General features: G+C 48.8%; 1 protein-coding gene across 3 annotated transcripts in view; it reads right to left on the bottom strand.

Annotated features, from left to right (window-relative positions):
* The window catches only part of SCPEP1 (serine carboxypeptidase 1), an 87,150-nt gene that overhangs the window by 45,702 nt on the left and 20,665 nt on the right, over window positions 1-20,783 (bottom strand). For all 3 annotated transcript variants that reach the window (XM_033960035.1, XM_033960037.1, XM_033960036.1), the window contains exon 6: window positions 4,391-4,463. In XM_033960035.1, the coding sequence (XP_033815926.1) occupies window positions 4,391-4,463 (73 nt within the window). The remainder of the gene's footprint in view (window positions 1-4,390; window positions 4,464-20,783) is intronic.

The raw sequence follows: 20,783 nt of genomic DNA on the forward strand, positions 1-20,783 counted from the left end.
CGACTCCTATATACAGCTTCATTGAATGTGCAGCAGTTCCTACTCCTTTTTCCATACCATATCATATTGTTTCTTATACCCCACAAAAGTCAACTGGGAATCACTGTGGTTTACATAAGATTAATAAGGTTAGCAACATAGACATTATGAATCATAACAACACTATAATGAAAACAGATGCATTTTTAGCACCTTCCTAAATTGAAAATAGGAGGTCCGATGTAAGCAGGTCAGGAGGTAGTTCCAAATTTTGGAGCCTTGAAACTGGAAGGTAGATTCAAAGTGATTTCCTCCAGTGCACTGGTCCTCAATTAAACAGTTTTGTGGACTGTTACTTATGGGTGAAGTTGGGCAAAGGTTTTAGCTTGGTCCTACTTGGTTCGCACGAAGAGGCACACAAAGGGCCCTTCGGCAGCCCGCCTGACACACAGCCCTTTGTATCCTAATTGTTTCCTTTGCCCTATCGCTTTACTCCATCTGATTTTTACCATATTCTCTCATTTCCACTCTGCTCTTGGCCTACTGGAATTGATGTCTGTCCAGTGCCCCACTCTCACTGATTGATTGCAGCAGGCTCCTGCTCTTTTTCCTGTATCCGCTTCATGTACTTTAATACCTTCTTTGTACCTTATCTTCGGTGATTGTCCAGCTCCTCTTATTGTGAACCGCCTCGAACTACTATGGCTTTGGCGGTATATAAGAATAAAATTATTATTTTTATTAATCAGGCCCAGTAGGTGGTAGTAGGTGGTGCCTCAGTTCAGCTGAGAATAATCAGGTGGAGAGAGGAGGGACAATCAGCTGACTCTCTTCCTCTTCTCTCTGCTGGAATCAGAATGACTAATGAGGTTTTTTTTCCAGAGTTTAAAGGGCTGCTTAATCGGCTCAGGAGGCAGTAGATAGGGCCTTTTGCAAACACATTGGAAGTTAGTATAGCTGGATTTAAAAAATAAAGCTTTAGATATGTTCTTGGAGGTAAAGCCAAAAAATTAAGGCAGATACGGGGGAAAACCATTGCGTTTCTCTGGGGTCCATACTACGAAATCTCACCACTTGTTGGGGATCCTATCAGATACTTGTGACCCACTGGTGCAGTCAGGTGGCTAATTTAGGGGTGGGCCTGAGCTCAAAGTGGGAGAACATGACTTTTCATCTCCGTTACCACCCTCCTCCCAAAACAAATACCTGAGCTAATGGAAATCCTATAGCACCACCAGCCAGTCTTCCTCCTGGTCAGAGCTGTTCCAACCTGGTTAGCCAGGGGGAGTGCCTGGGCCACTGCTGTTGCCTAGTGCAGGGGCAAGCACTACTAGCTGCAGCTCCTAGGTTTGAAGAGTTAAGGATGGAAGGAGGGCTTTGACTGGTGGGGCTTGGGGATCCCTGCCAGCTACATAAAGGGAAAGCCAATTTTGGGTGGACCTGAGCCCATGTCACTATTCTGACCTGGTTTAGCCACTGTTGAGAGCTAGATGGACCTTTGGTCTGTTTCAAAAGGGCAACTTTTCTTATGGTCAGTGTTTGGGCCAAGGCAATTTATATACTAAAACAAAATCACCAGAAAAAAAATGCCAGCAAAACTGATAGGAAAGACGGAGCATTCTTACAGTCAAAAGCAGGGGTGTCAAATCACATAAGGGGCTGAAATCTGAAAAAAAAGGCAAAGTTACGGGCTGAATTTTAAATTAAGATACTTAAGAGGTCTTTTTATTAAGGTATGCTAACCAATTTAGCACACGCTAAATGCACACTTTAATAAAAGGACCCTAAGTGACTAAGGCTTAGTCTTAGTAGAAGTAAAGGGTTACGTCGTCTGGTGTAAATAAAATAAATTAAAAAAAAAGACTTTCTCCCTCTGTTAGGTCCTAGTTCATGGTCGCTGTTTAACACCTGCTCTGGCAGGATACACATTTCAAATCTGACATATTGTAATCACAAAACAGAAAATAAAATTATTTCTACCTTTTGTTGGTCCCAGGATCTGGTTGTCTTCTGATAACTTGCTTGCCAAGGTCTTCTGCCCATTTGTCATTTTCTTCTTTCTCTGTGCTAACCATCCATCTTCCATCTCTGTCCTCCCCTTCCATTTCCCTTCCCTGGAGGTCTGGCATATTTCCTTTTTTCATCTTCATCCCCGCATCTGCAGCGATGGACCTCACCATCCCCAGATCCACCATCTCTCCCTTTCTCTTCCCAACTACCCTCCTACCCAGTATGTCTATCCCCCACTCCACACCATCCCTTGTGTCCAACTTCTCTCCCTTTCTGTTCCTTCCCTTCCTCCAGCCCATTGCCCACCAACTCTCTCCCTCTCCTCTGTTTTTATTTCTTCTCCATCCTCTCCTCAGTCCGGCATATGCACGTCTAGACCCCTCCTTGTCTCCCTCCGGGTACTTCTACACCAGAGCCCAACCCCCGTCCCGAAGGCCTGTATGTTTTCCCCCTTCTTCCCGGTCTCACCTTCAAATTTGGCCCGCCGTTCCTACCCTCCCTCCATCCCAGCTTCCTGGTCTCCTCTTCAAAGCAACCTGAGGATCGCCGGCGGGCTGTAGCGAACCTCACAGGCTGACGTTGACCTCGGTAGCACATTCCCTCTGCCACGGTCCTGCCCTCCTCTGACGTATGAGATTGCATCAGAAGAACGTGTTACTGAGGTCGACAGCAGCCTGCGAGGTTCACTACAGCTGGCCGATGATCCTCAGCAGGTTGCTTTGAAGAAGAGACTAGGAAGCCAGTTTGGAGGGAGGACCAGGCGAAGGCAGACGCTCATGAAGAGCAGTAGTGGTTCATGCCGGCAGGCCAGATTTAAGTATAAAATGGTAAATGTCTGGTGGGCCAACTTTTAATACACGGTGGGCCAGATTTTGACATGTCTGGTCAAAAGGTATACATGCTCCAGGAGGGTTTCAGAGCACACATTTTATCTGCAGCACTACGAGGGAGTGCTGAAAAGTTTTCAGCCCAACCAACTTCCTAAATTCTGAGTGTTATTTTGCAGCTGTAGCTGAAAAGTTATCTTATTTTGTTAAGTATCAATTTGCAAAATCATGTTTTGACATTATTTCAGATCACTGATTGAACCATGTCAACAAAAAGTGAGGAATTTTCAAGTGTGGAACTCTGAGCCATCATGAAGTTTCTAATCCTGCTGAAGAAAACTTCAAAGGAAATCCATGAATGTATGATGCAAACACCGAGTGACAAATGTCCATCATACAGTGAAGAAATGGTATGAAAACTTTCAGCGTGGAGATTTTGAGACTGAAATACATACGGCAAGATCTGGGAGGCCTCAAACAATGTCTGCTATTGAAATAGTTCACCATGTCCATGACCTGATTTTGGCAGATCAGCAAATATCAGCTAAAACAATTGCTTAGACATTACCAATATCCAAGAAATGTGTTGGGTATATAATCCTTGAGCAGCTGGGTATGCAGGAGCCGTCAGCCAAGTGGGTGCTCAAATGTCTGAATATTGATGAAAAACGATGTTGCGTGGACACTTTCCAAGTTGATTTTGCAGCATTTTCATCGAGCTGGTGCCAACTACTATGATCCTGAGACAAAACAACAGTCCATGCAATGGTGGCACTCAGGTTCGCCAAGGAAATTCAAGACCCAAATGTCAGCAGCAAAGGCCATGGCCACAGTGTTTTGGGATTAAGAAGGTGTAATGATATGACTATCTTCTAAGGGGCCAAACAGTTAATGCAGAATACTACTGTAACTTCCTATGCTGATTAAAGGAGGCATTGAAAGAAAAAAAAAGGAGCGAGAAGCTGCGGAAAGGAGTTCTTTTTTCGCAAGACAATAAACCTGCTCACAAGGCTGGCAATACGATGGATGTTTTGATGCAATTGGAGTTTTAGTGCATAGACCATCCACCCTACTCACCAGATCTTGCTCCATTTGATTATTTTCTGTTTCCAAACCTTAAAAAGAGTTTGAAAAGGTGACAATTTTGAGTGATTCGGAGGTGATTGCAGCAGTATTTCAATGACCAGACATCAGAGTATTTATGAAAGGGTTACAGAAACTTCAGAGATAATGTGCCAAGTGTGTTGAACTTAGGGGGTGAATATATTGGATAACTTGTAAGTTTCATGGCTTCATGTCATTCTCTTCTTGGTTGGGCTGTTAACTTTTCAGCATTCCCTTGTATATCACCAAAGGCCACTCTAAGAAAGTGGAGTTTTAGTGCAGATTTATATTTAGGGAAAGACTTCTTAGTTAATTGGGTGACAGTGCCCCCCCTATTACCTACTTAAAAGCTTGTTTAAGCTTCCACCACATCAGTCTAATCAATCCACTGTTTTATATGCATTAATGCTGGTTGCCTGCAAGCTTCTAACCACAAATCCGATGTACCAACAACCACAAATCTGACGTACCAATAGGTGAAATCCAGGCATCCCCTAGAGCAACTCCTTCAAATTTGCAATTGATGGTTTCTTCCTGGATAGCCTGAAACCAGAAACAGAATAATTAGAAGAGACAGACCTCAACTGGGCAGCCTAAGGGATTATCTCCAAAAACTTCATTAGGAGAAGAATTCCAGAGCCGAGCTCAGGGACACAAATTGCTTTCCTGCAATGCGATATGATAATCAAAGTTTTCATGTATGAAATCCAGTTGAAAACCAAATTCCATGTATAGTTCTTACATGTAACTTCAAACTGAAGAGAGTACTGTTTATCAATCCAGACAGTGGCTAAATTATTCTAAATTATAAATACATGAAAATAATATAATTAAAAATCATGGGGGAGGTTTCAATATTTTTTTTTTCAAATTATTTATTCATTTTTTCATCTTACAACAACTTTTACACATCACTTGAATTTCTTTCTATTGTCATCGTAAATACATAAATTTATTCCCTCCCCACCCACCCCTCAAATATTTCATTCAAAAATATCATGTAAATATTGTATTCTTATCTATTTATTAACCTTTTAATAGAACTTTATACCATTCCCCCTCCCCCTATATATAAATATACTGTCAGTGGAAAATGATATCTAATCATTACAATAATTTGCCAATGGCCCCCAGATCTTTTTAAAATGATTATAATTCCCTTTCTGTAAAGCAATTATTCTTTCCATTTTGTAAATGTGGCACAACGAATTCCATGTATAGCTAAGATTATTGTAATTTTTCCAATTACTGGTGATATGTTGCATGGCGACTCCTGTCATAATCAACTGAGTGCTGATCTCTGGCACTTAACCACATGATACCAACGAAAAGGAGAAATTAGGTTCTTACCTGCTAATTTTATTTTGTTAGCCTGTAGACCAGTATAGTTCCTTTACAGATGGTTATTATACCTCACTGCTACCAACAGGTGGAGACTGAGATCAAACTTGTATATCAGTATAGCTTCCCCTCTACTAATCCAGTCTGCGAATAGCCAAGCAGAACCTAGGAAAATTCTTAACTGAAAACAGTTAAAGATACAACAAAACATCTTAATTCTCCCTGGCCCAAGAAAAATACTAGAATCCGCAGAAAAATGCAAAATCTGCACGCAAGCAAAAACCCGCAATCACAGCACAAAGACAGATAGGGTGGGGAGCTACACCGGTCTACAGGCTATCAGAAAGAAAATTAGCAGGTAAGAAAATAATTTATCCTTCTGTATCACCTGGTAGACCAGTATAGCTCCTTTATGGATGGGACATACCAAAGCAGTACCCATCAAGGGTAGGAGCCCCGAAGAGCCAACACCAGAACATGCTTACCAAATACCGTGTCCCGACGCGCTTGAACATCCACACGTTAGTGTCTGACAAAGGGATGCAAAGAAGACCAATCTACAGCTTTGCAAATATCCACTGGAAGCACTAGAGAAGACTCAGCCCAAGAAGCTGCCTGACCCCTAGTGGAATGAGCCTTGAGAAATTCTGGAACAGGCTTCTTCTTCAGATGATAAGTGGAAGCAATAGTCTCCTTGATCCAGCACGCAATAGTAGCCTTAAAAGCACCATCCCCCTTACGAGGACCCACTAGAAGGAAAAAAGAGATGATCTGATTTCCTGATCTCTTGGGTCCTCTGCACATAACAGCGAAGGACCCGACTGACATCCAACTTGCGCAGCTGTCTTTGCTAAGAGCCCTCCCTACCCAACACCAGGAGGACTACAGATTCATTGACATGAAAAGGAGAAACTACTTTTGGCAGAAAGGAAGGAATAGGCCTCAAGACAACCTGCTCCCTAGAAAACTCCAAGAAGGGAGCCCTACAAAAGAAAACCTGCAACTCAGAAACATGTCTAGCAGAAGTAATGGCCACCAAGAAGACTGCTTTAAGAGTAAGGTCCTTCAAAGGGCAGTCACCCAATGGTTCAAAAGAAGGGCACACTAGAACTGACAGAAAAAAATTCAGATCCCAAGAAGAAACAGAGGACCGCATGGGAGGCCTGAGCAACTTGGCCACCCGCAAGAAGCAAATCACATCAGGAATGGCAGTCAGAAACTGACCTTTAACTAACCCCTGAAAGGCTGACAAGGCCGCAAGCTGAACCCAGAGAGAAGACCAAGCCAGTCCCCTATCCAGGCCATCCTGTAAGAACTCCAAGATGTTATGCAGAGAAGCGCAAAAAGAAACCACTCCACATGCTTCACGCCACTTCTCAAATAGATGCCAAACCCTCACATAAGATCAAGAGGTGGAAAGCCTCTCGGCCCCAAGAGAGTTGAGATCACTTTGAATACCCCTTCTTACCTAGGCGACCCCTTTCAAGAGCCAAGTCGTAAGACAAAAGGGACCCGGATCAAACATTGGAATGGGACCCTGAGACATAAGGTCGTCCAAGAGAGGCAGAGAAAGAGGATCCGCCACCAGATCTGTGTACCACAGTCATCGAGGCCAATCCGGAGCCACCAGAACCACAAGGCCCGGATGGCGAATTATGCGAAGAACTCTGCCCACTAATGGCCCCTCCGTTGGCCATGGATGAATCAGAGCATTCAGGCCCTCGGCCTGACCGTCTCTGCGACAACTGAAGACGCGGGGTATTTTGGCGTTGACACTTGTAGCCATCAGGTCCATGAGGGGCTGACCCCAAGACTGCACTATCAACTGAAAGGCCACCGGGCTTAGACACCACTCTCCGGGATCTAGCACATGACAACTTAGGAAGTCCACTTGAACATTCTCCACTACGGCGATGAGGGATGCTGATATTTCTTGAAAGTGCGACTCTGCTCAGACCATGAGCAGAGCCACTCCTGTGCCACCAAAGTGCACCTGGTGCGCCCCTGATGACTGACATAGGCCACTGCTGTGGCATTGTCCGACAGAACGCTGACTGATTTGCCCATCAGAAAGGACTGGAAGGCTAGAAATGCCAGACAGATGGCTCTGGTCTCCAAGACATCTATCAAGAAGCCTTCTCTGTGGACCAGGTGCCCCGAGCTGAGTGACCTAGACACTGAGCTCCCCAACTGAGAAGACTGGCATCTGTGAGCAGCACCATCCACTGTGGCTGGTCCAGACTCGCCCCTTGCACAAAATGGGAGGTCTGGAGCCACCAACGAAGACTGCCCCGAGCTAAGCCCAGAAGCGGAACAGGGTGATCCAGACTGTGCCTCCGAGGTGACCATCTCTGAAGAAGAGTGTAACAGGAACCAAGACTTCTCAATATATGAAAGTCAAATATGGATCTTAAATATAGGTATTAAGAAGTGAGGTAATACAATTTTAATATACACTCAGAATTGTGTAATCCAACCAAGAGCCTTGGTTCCTATAGTCGTCCCATCACTGTGTACGACTTTAATGCAAAATAATAGTAAATAAGGCAACGTGCTCTTTGAATGCTAGATTTGTTCTCAATGGCAATAAGAGGAAAAACCACTCCACTTAGCTTTAAGGTGTGTTAGCAGGTCCCGACATGGGCCATGTTTCGAGGGTCTGTTTCAAGGAATCCAAAGAAGATGTGCAAAACTTCAAATGCCAGAGAAATAGTTGCTGAGTAATTCGGACAAAACACTTCCATTAATGGAAAATCAGAAGAGATCTTTCATCCTATGAACACAAGTGTTTTGTCCGAATCACTCAGCAACTATTTCTCTGGCATTTGAAGTTTTGCACATCTCCTTTGGGTTCCTTGAAACAGACCCTCAAAACATGGCCCATGTCGGGACCTGCTAACACACCTTAAAGCTAAGTGGAGTGGTTTTTCCTCTTATTGCCATTGAGAACAAATCTAGCATTCCATAGCAAAGCAGCAGATGAATCCAGACTAGTGGGTATAGCTCACATCGACCAGCAGGTGGAGATAGAGAACTGATTAACAGTTGGCCTTAAAGCCTGGTGTTCCTTCTGTTGATTCAGTTTTACTCTATCTCCCAGCAGGGACTGAGCTAGCCCTCTAGCTCTTGGATTCTGGATGCTGCCGGAGATATTGGTGTTCGGTGGACTTCCTCTGTTGAGACTATGTCTCTTCAGTAGGATAGGGGTGCCTGGCTGAGTGGTGCCGGCTTTAGGAGTTACACCTGGGCCCCCCCAGGTCCCTACTCCACCCTCCCCTCCGGGTGATTGAGGGTTTGTTGGTCCTGCAGGAGTCTTCTTTCTTCATTCCAGTAAAAAAAAAAAAAAAAAAGAATCGACTTCCTGTTCGTGCTGAGCTTGGCAATTTGTGCTTTTGCTTGCAGTACACTTACCAGCTGTGTCCTGGCGTCTGGGATCGCGGGAGCAGAGGGGTGAGTGTTTTCCCTGCCTCGGGGCTTGGGTGTCGCGTTCCCGACTGTAGGGGCGGTTGGGGGCGGAGTCGGGAGTCGGCGGCGTTTGCCGCGTGTGTACAAAAAAAAAAAAAAAAGCAGCAGCCGTGCTGAAACGCGGCATGGCAACGGAGGCCGGTCAGAGGTGTTCGCGCTGTGGAGCGCGCAGAACACCGACGGGCCTTTGCTCGGCCGAGTGTGAGCTTGCCCTGGCTGAAGGTGCCTTGTTGCAGGCCTGTGAGCTGGCGATTGCCCGGGTAACAGAGGCACGGGACATGTCCTCGGCACGCAAGGGTGAGTCAGAGCTGCGAGGCTCTTCCTTAGCAGGGGGGAGTTCAGCGGCGGTGGGGGAGGCGGGAGCAATTGCGGAAGTCGCGGCCCCGCTCCCCGGCCCGGAGCAGGGCGGTTCAGCGGCCCTTCAGTGGGGTTCTTTTTCGCCGGAATTTGTGATGCTGCTGCACAGGGCATTTTTGTTACAGGGTGCGCAGCCCGCCCCGCCGGTGCCAGTGGTCGAGGTGTCCCTTCTGGTGCCCTCGACGTCGGCGGTGGTGCCTGGGGAGACAGGCAAACCGGCTGAGGGCACGGTGGGGTCGCCAGCGAGGGCGCTGGGTGCAAAGAGGCGCAGGCTCGCGACCGTCGAAGCAGAGGATATTCTGGCTAGATCCCCTTTTTCTCTTCCAGAATCGTTGGAGGAGGGGGAGGTCCTGGATTGGGATGCAGGGGATCCCCCGGGTCAGGAAGTGGATGACCCGTCCGCTCTACGGTTATTTCATAGGGAAGAACTGTCTTCCTTAATTTCAAAGGCTTTACAGGGGCTGAATATTTCTCAGGCTGATACTGCGGTATCAGGTAATCCCCTGATGGCTGGCACACGGAGACCACCTAAGTCTTTTCCGGTGCATGAAGCCATGCAGGAGCTGATCTCGGCGCAATGGGATACGCCGGAAGCCAGTTTAAGGGTGGCAAAAGCCATGCGGCTCTTGTATCCGGTGGACCTGGCTGAACTGGATAAGTTTAGATTACCTAGGGTGGATGCTTTGGTGGCCGCGGTAACCAAACGGACTACCTTACCGGTGGAGGGGGGAGTGACGTTGAAGGATGCGCAGGATAGGAAGATTGAATCTTCCTTAAAAATGTCCTTTGAGGTCGCGGCACTGACCTTGCAGGCCGCCATCTGCAGTTCTTATGCGGCACGCGCATGTCTGCAGTGGTCGCAAGTGATGTCAGATAATTTAATGGAGTCTGGAGGTTCTGTCCATTCGGAGCTGGCTGATTTGGAGTCCGGCTTGGCTTATTTGGCAGACTCCTTATATGATATTATTAGGGCGTCTGCGAAGCAGATGTCTCTTTCTGTGGTATCTCGCAGATCCCTATGGCTACGGCATTGGGCGGCCGATGCAGCTTCTAAGCTTCGGCTGGTAAGGCTCCCTTTTAAAGGGGGTTTCTTGTTTGGAGAAGATTTAGATAAACTGGTAAAGGATTTTGGGGATACCAAAACTCAGCGTTTACCGGAGGATAGGGCTAGGCCCCCGGGGAGGCCCTCATCGTCGAGACCGCGCTTCAGGGATGTTCGGAGATCCAGGGCTGGTAAGCCTTTCTTCAGATCGGCTGCTGGTTCGTCCTCTGCTTCGAGACCAAGGTTTCAGCAGAGGGGTTCCTTTCGTACGACGAGACCCTCGTCGGGGCAGTCCACACGTACCCCAGCCACTCGCACTCCACAATGACGGGGGCGTGGCTCCCTCCGCCTTCCCCTTAGGGGGCCGGCTTTCGGAGTTCCGGGCGGAGTGGGCCACGATCACGTCAGATCAGTGGGTGTTGGACATTGTTCAAGAAGGGTACAAGTTAGAGTTCGCCTCTCCCGTCGTAGATTCTTTCTTGGTGTCCCCGTGCAATGGGGCGGCCAAGGGAGACGCGGTCCGGATGACTCTTCAGGGGCTGCTCGAGTTAGGGGCAGTAGTGCCGGTGCCCCCGGAAGAGGTAGGCACCGGTATATATTCCCTTTACTTCATTGTGCCAAAGAAGGGGGGGTCCTTCAGGCCGGTGCTGGATCTCAAAAGAGTCAACAGATTTCTCAGTGTTCGCCATTTCTGGATGGAGACGGTGCGCTCGGTTATTGCGGCTGTACGACCGGGAGAGTTCCTCACGTCCCTCGATCTCAAGGAGGCATACCTCCATATTCCGATCTGGCCTCCGCATCAGAGGTATCTGCGGTTTGCGATTCTAGGCCAGCATTATCAGTTTCGGGCAATGCCCTTTGGCTTGGCAACGGCCCCCCGCACCTTTTCCAAGGTCATGGTGGTGGTAGCCGCCTTCCTCCGCAAGGAAGGGATTCGGGTACACCCTTACCTAGACGACTGGTTAATCCGCGCCTCGTCCAGACAGGAGAGTGTGGCGGTTACTCAGCGAGTGATTTCTCTCCTACAGTCGTTGGGTTGGATTGTCAACTTTCCCAAGAGTTTTCTGTCCCCGTCGCAGTCGTTGGTGCATCTGGGGGTGCGGTTCGACACGGCTCTGGGGAAGGTGTTTCTACCCCGAGACCGGGGGGAGAAATTACAGGCTCAAATTCGCCTACTTCTCGGGACGGCCAGACCGCGAGTTTGGGATTATGTACAGGTGCTGGGTTCCATGGTGGCGACTCTGGAGGTGGTCCCCTGGGCGCGGAGCCACATGAGGCCCTTACAACAGTCTCTGCTCTCTCGCTGGTCCCCAGCTTCTCTGAACTACAATGTGCGTCTCCCTTGGAGGCGTCGAGCGGCTCACAGCATGCAGTGGTGGCTCCACGAGGTGCATCTGTGGATGGGCATGCCGTTGGCCATGCCAGACTGGGTAGTGGTCACCACGGATGCCAGTCTGCGGGGTTGGGGGGCCCATTGCCTGCAGGCGTCTGTGCAAGGGAGGTGGTCCTTCCAGGAGGCCCAGTGGCCCATCAATTTGTTGGAATTAAAGGCGGTCAGGCTGGCGCTGATGGCTTTTCAGTCACTGGTTCAGGACAAGCCGACCAGAGTCTTTTCGGACAGTGTCACGGCGGTCGCCTATGTCAATTGGCAGGGGGGCACCCAGAGTCCGCAGTTAGCAGAAGAGGCAAGAAATTTGTTTCGATGGGCGGAGAGGCATGTGCCGCTTCTGTCGGCGGCATACATTGCAGGTCACGAAAACGTGCAAGCGGACTTTCTCAGCAGAAATCTTCTGGATCCGGGAGAGTGGGAGTTGTCTCCTCGAGCGTTCAGCCGGCTAGTCAGTCGGTGGGGCTTGCCGGAGATGGATCTCATGGCCTCATCCCGCAATGCGAAGGTGCCTCGGTTCTTCAGCAGACGCAAGGAAGAGGGGTCGGAGGGGGTGGACGCGTTAGCTCTCCCATGGCCTCCGAATACCCTTCTGTATGTGTTCCCGCCGTGGCCCATGATAGGGCGAGTGTTACAGCGCATCTCTCGCTTTCGCGGCAGGGTCATCCTGGTGGCTCCGGATTGGCCGCGTCGACCGTGGTACGCAGATCTGATTCAGCTGGCAGTAGGCGAGCGGGTGGCGTTCCAGGTAACGCCGGACTTACTGACTCAGGGTCTAATATGGATAGAAGATCCGGCCCGCTTTGGTCTTACGGCCTGGCTATTGAGCGGTCAAGGCTAAAAAAGAAGGGCTATTCAGAGAGGGTGATCGCCACTCTGCTGAAGGCCAAGAAACTTTCGACGTCAGCCTCCTATGCGAGAGTCTGGAAGATTTTTGAGGCATGGTGCGGTCGCCAGGGACTGGCGCCCTTCAAGGCTTCTCTACCGGCTATTCTGGCTTTCCTGCAGGAGGGCGTAGAGAAAGGGTTAGCCTATAGCTCTTTAAAGGTTCAGGTGGCGGCCATTGCATGTTACAGGGGCCGGGTGAATCGCTCGGCTCTCGCGTCGCAGCCGGACGTGGTCCGTTTCCTCAAGGGGGTGAACCATATCCGCCCGCCGGTGAAGTGTATTTGTCCAACGTGGGATCTTAAACTCGTCCTTGGAAAGTTGCAGGGGGCACATTTTGAGCCCTGTCAGCGGCCACGTTGAAAGATGTCACACTGAAAACTGTCTTTTTGGTGGCAATGGCTTCAGCGAGGCGAGTATCGGAGCTGCAGGCGCTTTCTTGCAGAGAACCCTTTTTGCGTTTTTCGGAGACTGGGGTATCGGTGCGTACAGTGCCGTCCTTCCTGCCGAAGGTTATTTCTTCCTTTCATGTAAACCAGAGTTTGTTCCTTCCATCCTTTCGGAGGGAGGATTGGGGGAAACGATTTTTGTCGTTACGGCTGCTTGATGCACGCCGTATGCTTCTCCATTATTTGGAAGTGACGAATGATTTTCGTCGGTCGGACCATCTCTTTGTCGCTTTCGCGGGGAAAAACAAAGGGATGGCGGCGTCTAAAGCGTCCATTGCGCGTTGGGTCAAGGACACTATTGCTTCGGCGTATGTGTTGTCAGGGAAGAAGGTACCGGAGCACCTTAAGGCTCATTCCACTCGGGCTTTGGCGACCTCTTGGGCGGAGTCCGGGGGGATGTCTTTAGAGGAGATTTGCCGAGCGGCCACTTGGTCGTCGACAAATACTTTTTCACAGCATTATCGTTTAGATGTGGCGGCCCGGTCAGAGGCGAGTTTTGGCGCGGCAGTGCTGGCAGAGGCGGCATTGGCGTCCCACCCAGTTTGAGTTTGCTTTGCTACATCCCACTAGTCTGGATTCATCTGCTGCTTTGCTATGGAAGGTAAAATTATGGTCTTACCTGTTAATTTTCTTTCCTTTAGAAGCAGCAGATGAATCCAGAGCCCTTCCCCAAAAGGCACTGGTTGTGTGTAGTGTGTTTAGTTGATTGGGTTAGTTGGGGCTATGGTTGGTAAGTGTATTATTTCATTGCTGAAAAAAAAAAAAAAAAAATGGTACAAAAGAGAAACATGTGATAATATTAAGAGGAGAAACACACATTTTCTACTGGAATGGAGTTTTGTTGCGGCTCATTCTCCTTTCGGGATGCTTGGGCAGAGTGCATAACTGAATCAACAGAAGGAACACCAGGCTTTAAGGCCAACTGTTAATCAGTTCTCTATCTCCACCTGCTGGTCGATGTGAGCTATACCCACTAGTCTGGATTCATCTGCTGCTTCTAAAGGAAAGAAAATTAACAGGTAAGACCATAATTTTACCTTCAAAGAGCATGTTGCCTTATTTACTATTATTTTGCATTAAAGTCTTACACAGTGATGGGACGGTGGGTTCGGCTATAGGAGTCAAGGCTCTTGGTCGGATTACACAATTCTGAGTGTATGTGAAAATTGTATTACCTCACTTCTTAATACCTATATTTAAGATCCATATTTGACTTTCATATATTGAGAAGTCTTGGTTCCTGTTACACTTTTGTTATCGATTTTGACCTCTCTATTTTGTATATTTTGAGAGCATTCACCTCACTACCAATTATCTCCGACTCCATCTCTGAAGAAGAGCATACTGAAGAGGACGCATGTGGGCTCACAACCACCTCATTACATCGAGGGAGGCCGCCATCGACCCCAAGACTTGGAGGAAATCCTGCGCCTGAGGACACCAGGACGCCATAAGCAGGTGAATCTGAGATTGTAATTTGTTTAGCCGGGCCTCCAGAAGGAAGACCTTCCCCAAGGAGATGTTGAACAGGACCCCTAGATATTCCAGGTGCTGAGATGGAGACAACCAGCTCTTGCAAGGTTGACTACCCATCCCAGCAACTGCAGAAACTACATCACCCGAGCCGTGACCCAAGTGCCCTCCTAGAACGACTTGGCTTGAAACAACCAGTCATCCAGGTAGGGATGAAAAAGAATGCCCTCTTTTCGCAACACCGCCACGATGACCATCATCACCTTGGTGAATGTCCGCGGAGCCGTGGCCAGACCAAAAGGAAGAGCACAGAACTGATAATGTTGCCCTAAGATCGCAAAGAGCAGGAAGCAATGATAGGAGGCCCAAATAAGAATGTGCAAGTAGGCCTCAGTCAGAGCTAGAGGTCAGAAACTCCCCCGGCTGAACCGCCATAATCACGAACTGCAAAGTTTCCATGCGGAAGGAAGGCACAAGAAGAGCTCTGTTGACCCCCCTCCAAATCCAGGATGGGTCGAAAGGTCCCTTCTTTCTTTGGCACCACAAAGTAAATTGAGCACCAACCTGTGCTTCACTCCTGTAGAGGAACTGGAACTACTGCAAGGAGATCCAACAGTCTTTAAAGGGTCTGATGAAAGGCCTGCTGCTTCCACGCCACCTGCAAAGGAGAAACGAGAAAACGGTCTGGCAAAGACCTAGCGAACTCCAGGGCATAGCCGTACCGGGTCACTTCCAGAACCCACTGATCAGACGTGATGTCTTCCCACTTTGGATAAAATACTCTCAGCTGTGCGCCCACTGGAACCAAGACGGGCGCCGACAAGAAGTCATTGGGCAGGACGGGTGGCAGGGGACCCGGCGGGGGCACTACCTGCACCCCGGCAGGCCCCATGAAAGGACTGCATGCGCTGGAAGAATCTGTGTCTAGAGAGCCCAGTAGATGGAAAAGAGGCAGCCTCTCTACCAGAGCGGAAGCAGCGGAAATCACACTCACACCCACAAGCAGCACCACCTCAAGCTAGCAGCCTAGGCCTATCCTCAGGCAAACGAGGCACTTTGGAATTAGTGAGAGTCTGAACCAACCTGTCCAGGTCCTCACCAAACAAGAAAGATCCTTTAAAAGGGAACTTCGTCAACTTAGCTTTGGATGCCGAATACGCCAACCAAGCGCGAAGCCACAAATACTGTGTGCTGCCACTCCAAAGGCCAAAGATTTGGCAGAAGCTCGCAAGAGGTCATACATGGCATCCGAGAGATAAGAAGCACCCAACTCAATTTTGGCAACTTCTTGCTTTAGCAAGTTTCCAATTCTCAGATTTATTGTCAAGTACATGATGGGCCCAACGAAAACACGTCCAACCCACTATCCCACCACACATCGCCACCTGGACCAACAGAGCTGTCACATCAAAACTCTGTTTAAGGAGGGACTCCAATTGGGGGAGGGGGGAGATGATCAAGGGTCCTCTGGGTCCTTCAAGGCTGCACTGCCCTCAACAGGCACGGTATGCCTCTTAGAAATGGCCAAAATCCATGCAAGACTTACACCCTTAATGGCGAGATCCTAACAAGAACTGAAGCAGAACGAGACTTAGGGGTGATTGTCAGTGAGAACATGAAGACTGCCAATCAAGTGGAGCAAGCTTCATCCAAGGCAAGCAAATCATAGATTGCATACGCAGGAGTTTCGTCAGCCGTAAGCCTGAAGTCATTATGCCATTGTATAGATCCATGATGAGGTCCCACCTGGAATACTGTGTGCAATTCTGGAGGCCGCATTACCATAAGGATGTGCTGAGACTGGAGTCGGTCCAGAGAATGGCCACCCAGATGGTCTCGGGACTCAAGGATCTCCCGTACGAGGAACGGCTGGATAGGTTGCAGCTGTACTCACTCGAGGAACGCAGAGAGAGGGGTGACATGATCGAGACATTCAAGTATCTCACGGGCCGCATCGAGGTGGAAGAAGATATCTTCTTTTTCAAGGGTCCCGCAGCAACAAGGGGCATCCGTGGAAAATCAGGGGCGGGAAACTGCACGGGGACACCAGGAAATTCTTTTTCACTGAAAGGGTGGTTGATCGCTGGAATAGTCTTCCACTTCAGGTTATTGAGGCCAGCAGCGTGCCTGATTTTAAGGCCAAATGGGATAGACACGTGGGATCTATTCACAGAGAAAGGTAGGGGAGGGTCATTGGGGTGGGAAGATTAGATGGGCCATGGCCCTTATCTGCCGTCTGTTTCTATGTTTAAAGTGTCCCTATCCCCTTCAGGAATGGGATATATATGGGCCATGAAGCGCGCAAAACAAAAAGGGGCTTCCGGCACTGCTACTGTGCGAACAAAATATCCCGAATATCCTGATGCATAGGAAAAGAGCGGGAAGCAGAGTGAATCCCCTTAAGCAAGGTGTCCATCGTATGCGGGGGCTCCGACACGATGTCCTCAAAGTGCAAAACCGAGGAGACCTGCAGAATTAACTCATGAAACTCTTCCCGCTGAAAAATGTGCACCACCGGTGCATCTTCGCCAGCTGGGGTGTGCTTGAACCCCTCGCAGGTGGAATCCAACCCTCCCAAGAGAATCCTGGAATTCTCCCCAAGGGTCCAGGTCCTCACCAATCACATCTTGCTCCTCTGGGTAAAAATCTTCATCCCAAGAGACCCTCGGGCATTTGGATGAGAGAGGCAAAACTGCCGCTGTGTTGGGCCACACCAGGGAATATGTCAAGGGTAACCCCCCCCCCCTGAGACCCCCGGAATGGACACGGGACCTCTTGCCACCATCACATAAGCTTTACAATGTGCTAACAAAGTCAGGGGGCAAGACCCCGGCAACCCCAAGGGACTCCCTGCCCCAGCAGGGGACTCTGCCATACCTTGCCCCTGTATTTCCAGAACAAGGGGAAGGTCACCTGAGGTAACTGAAATGAAGGAGGAGGTTCCTGCCGAAAATGGACCTGAAACATAGAAGATGACGGCAGAAAAGGGCCATAGCCCATCAAGTCTGCCCACTCTAACAACCCCACCCCCTTGAATTTACCCCCCTAGAGATACCACATGTGTATCCCATCTACATTTTTACCCCCCTAGAGATCCCACATGTGTATCCCATTTCCTTTTAAAATCCGGCACGCTGCTGGCCTGAATCACCTGAAGTGGGAGCGGACTGCTGGGCGGGATGGACCTGTGGTCTGACCCGGCAGAGGCACTGCTTATGTTCTTATGTTCATTCCAACGATCGACCACCCTTTCGGTGAAGAAGAACTCCCTGGTGTCGCCATGAAATTTCCCACCCCTGATTTTCAGCGGATGTCCTCTTGTGGCCGAAGGACCTTTAAAAAAGAAAATATCATCCTCCACCTCAATACGGCCGGTGATATATTTAAACGTCTCTATCATGTCTCCTCTCTCTCTACGTTCTGAGAGAGGAGACATGAAACCGCCAAAATCAGAGCTCTTGCGGCCTGCTGTGTCTGAAAAGCCTGGGACTTTCCTGACACTGAGGCTGAGGAACCGAACAATGTGAAAAGGGAATCCCCAGCCGTTCCGGCGGCAAGGGAATCCTTTTCTCCCCAGCTGGGAACCCTCTGCGTGGGCGTTGGGTGTAGCCCAAGCTTTCCCGCGATCCGAAGCTGACTCGCGAGGTACATGCAATGGGGTGCCCTGTCCGCTGCCGACGAGGCTTCCCCAACGCTCCAGCCTGCACAACGCTTGCACAGGCCAACCACGAGTATCTCGCGTCTGGTGCAAAATGAGCACTTTTTCCCTTTAAAGTGCTCATTGTGCTGAAAACCGCCCTAACTGGAAGAAAAAGTGCCGGTTAGTTGAGAAAATACAGTGAAAAAGCAGTTTTAAAGGGAATTTAGCCCTTTAGACCGGCACACCTCAGGATTTGTTTTTTTACAGCAGACTCCATGGCTCTCAAAGCTGAAGGGCTGACCAACCAGGGGGCTGAGGCACCTCTACAAAAATATGGGGAGATGGAGGAAGGTGGGGGGAGGGACCCAGCACGAGACCCGCCGGGTTTAACACCCCCGAGGTCAGACAGTTCCCCAAACAGAACCCATCCAAGCTCTATCCGGCACTAAAGGGGAACCAGGAGTCCAAAAACAAAGTTCCAATGGTGCTAAGAGGGGAGCCAAAATTAGCCTTACCACCTGCTACTGGAAACTGAGGAAGACTGGATTAGTAGAGGGGAAGCTATACTGATATACAAGTTTGATCTCAGTCTCCACCTGCTGGTAGCACTGAGGTATAATACCCATCCGTAAAGAAACCATACTGATCTAACAGGTGATACAGAAACACAGTCTTAATCTTTTGGGTTCATCTTATGTGATTAAGTGCTTAATAGCGACTTAACCACATACATGGTAGCTAGATGTATACAACTGGGATCATCAATGCCAGTGCCCAGTCATGGACTGCCACTAAATATCCAGTGTTAATGCCAGTGGCAGCCCCATTACCACCAAAAAAAAAAAAAAAAAAAGACACTGACCACTGCCAGAATATTTATCCTGTGGCTAATAGGATGGCAACAATCACATAACCACTTGTAGCCACATAGAGGCGCTACAGATTGTTCAAAATGCCACTAAATGCCTGCTTACATAACCCCGGTGCTTCGTCAACTCCACTGGCTACTGGTTTTCTACAGGATACAACATAAGTCTATAGTTCACCAAGCCCTATATGCACCTGCTCCTTTGTACTTTAAAGAGTCTTTGACAGAATTGTCCAGGTAGATCATTACACTCTGAGCATGCCATGCTGATACCAGAGCTTCTACTGTTGTTATTGTGGGAGTGAAGTTGTAGAATGGTCTTTCTGTGCTCAGAAAGCTAGGATTCACAGCACACCCCCTCCCCCCCAAACACCTGGATCCAAAGTACGAGTGGTTTGTCAGTGCCTTAACCTGGCCTTACTTGTGGCAAAAGATTAGTTGGCAATACAAATAGCAACTAAAACCTAGTTTCACATTTTACAGTAAAATAAAAAAAAGACAAAATGCAGCCCATCAAGTTTATTATTTACAATCCCTATGTATTGTATTTGTGAGAGGTTGGGCGGAAGGGGAGTAGAGAATTGGGGTGGGGAGGGGGAAGGGGGCAGTTTGAACAGAGGAATTCTTTACTATTTGTTAAGTTTCTGGCAAAGAAGTTGAAGCTGCTTCTCTCACATGAATACTGAGATTTTTTTTTTTTTGGGGGGGGGAGTATCTTATTTCTCTGCAACTCACACCAATCTTGCCAATTTTTGAACTCTATTTTCTCCCATGCCAAGTTCCTTTCCATTCTGTTACATTTTCAGTTACCGTATATACTTGAATATAGGATGAGATTTTGGGGCAAAAAAAATGGCCCTATATTCGGGCCATCCCCCAGTGACTAACCAAAACCCTCCTGGACTTCCTGCAGGCCTGCCTTAGTCTGGGACAGGAGGAATACCACCCGTCTCCTGCCCTGGCCAAAACTAATAATTACCACCCTCCTTCGCATACCTTTTCCCTCGTGGTCCAGCGGTGTATCCCTCCTGCCGATTGCGAACCTAGTAGCCAGTGGCACTTGGGCTGGCATGCAGGAGCGAGTTTTTCGTGCTCCCAGCTGGCCCTGTACCACTCTGATAGGCTGCTGCCAGTTCTCGTGGGATTCGCAGCAGCCTATCAAGGAGCGGTGAAGGGCCGGCCAGGAGCACGAAAAGCTCGCTCCTGCGTGAGGGCCCAGGTGCGCCGATGGCTACTAGCTTCGCAATCGGCAGGAGGGATACACCGCTGGACCACCAGGGAAAAGGTACGCAAAGGAGGGAAGGAGGGAGGGTGGTAATTATTAGTGTCGGCTGGGGAAGGAGACAGGAGGAATCCCTCCTGTCCCGGCCTACCATTAGGTGGTTTCAGTTAAGGGTAAGGGTTAATCTACTGGCTGGTTTGGAGGGCAGTACGGGACAATCAAGCCATTGTGACATCACTGATGAGGTTCGCTCTTTTTAGTGGGAAGAGGCTACAGGAAAGGAAGGTGGGACAGGATATAGAGCCTGGCAGGGAAGGGGACTGAGTGCAGAGCCTTGCAGGGCAGAGAGGGAAGGGGACTGGGTGCAGAACTTGGAAAGGGGGGGCATGTGCAGAACCTGGCAGGAGAGGGCGTGAGGGAGGGGACACTGGGTGCAGATCCTGAATATTAAGCCCCCGTCCTATATTTGAGTCAATCATATTTTTTTCCCTCCTTTTGGGGGAAAATGGGGGTCTCGACTTATATTCGAGTATATATGGTACTTTGCCTCAAAACAGAAACATTTTGTACAATTCTCCAACTTTAAATAAAGCAGATGTGGCTCTGGATCATAAATGGTTCTTTAACCAGAAACTAGTTTTATTAATTTGTGCTATTGTATATCTGAATGGCATCACATGATTGACATGTGACATGAGGCATCACGCAATTGAAAAAACCCAAACGAAATAAAC

Source organism: Geotrypetes seraphini, chromosome 10 (genome assembly GCF_902459505.1).
Source record: "Geotrypetes seraphini chromosome 10, aGeoSer1.1, whole genome shotgun sequence".
NCBI lineage: Eukaryota > Metazoa > Chordata > Amphibia > Gymnophiona > Dermophiidae > Geotrypetes > Geotrypetes seraphini.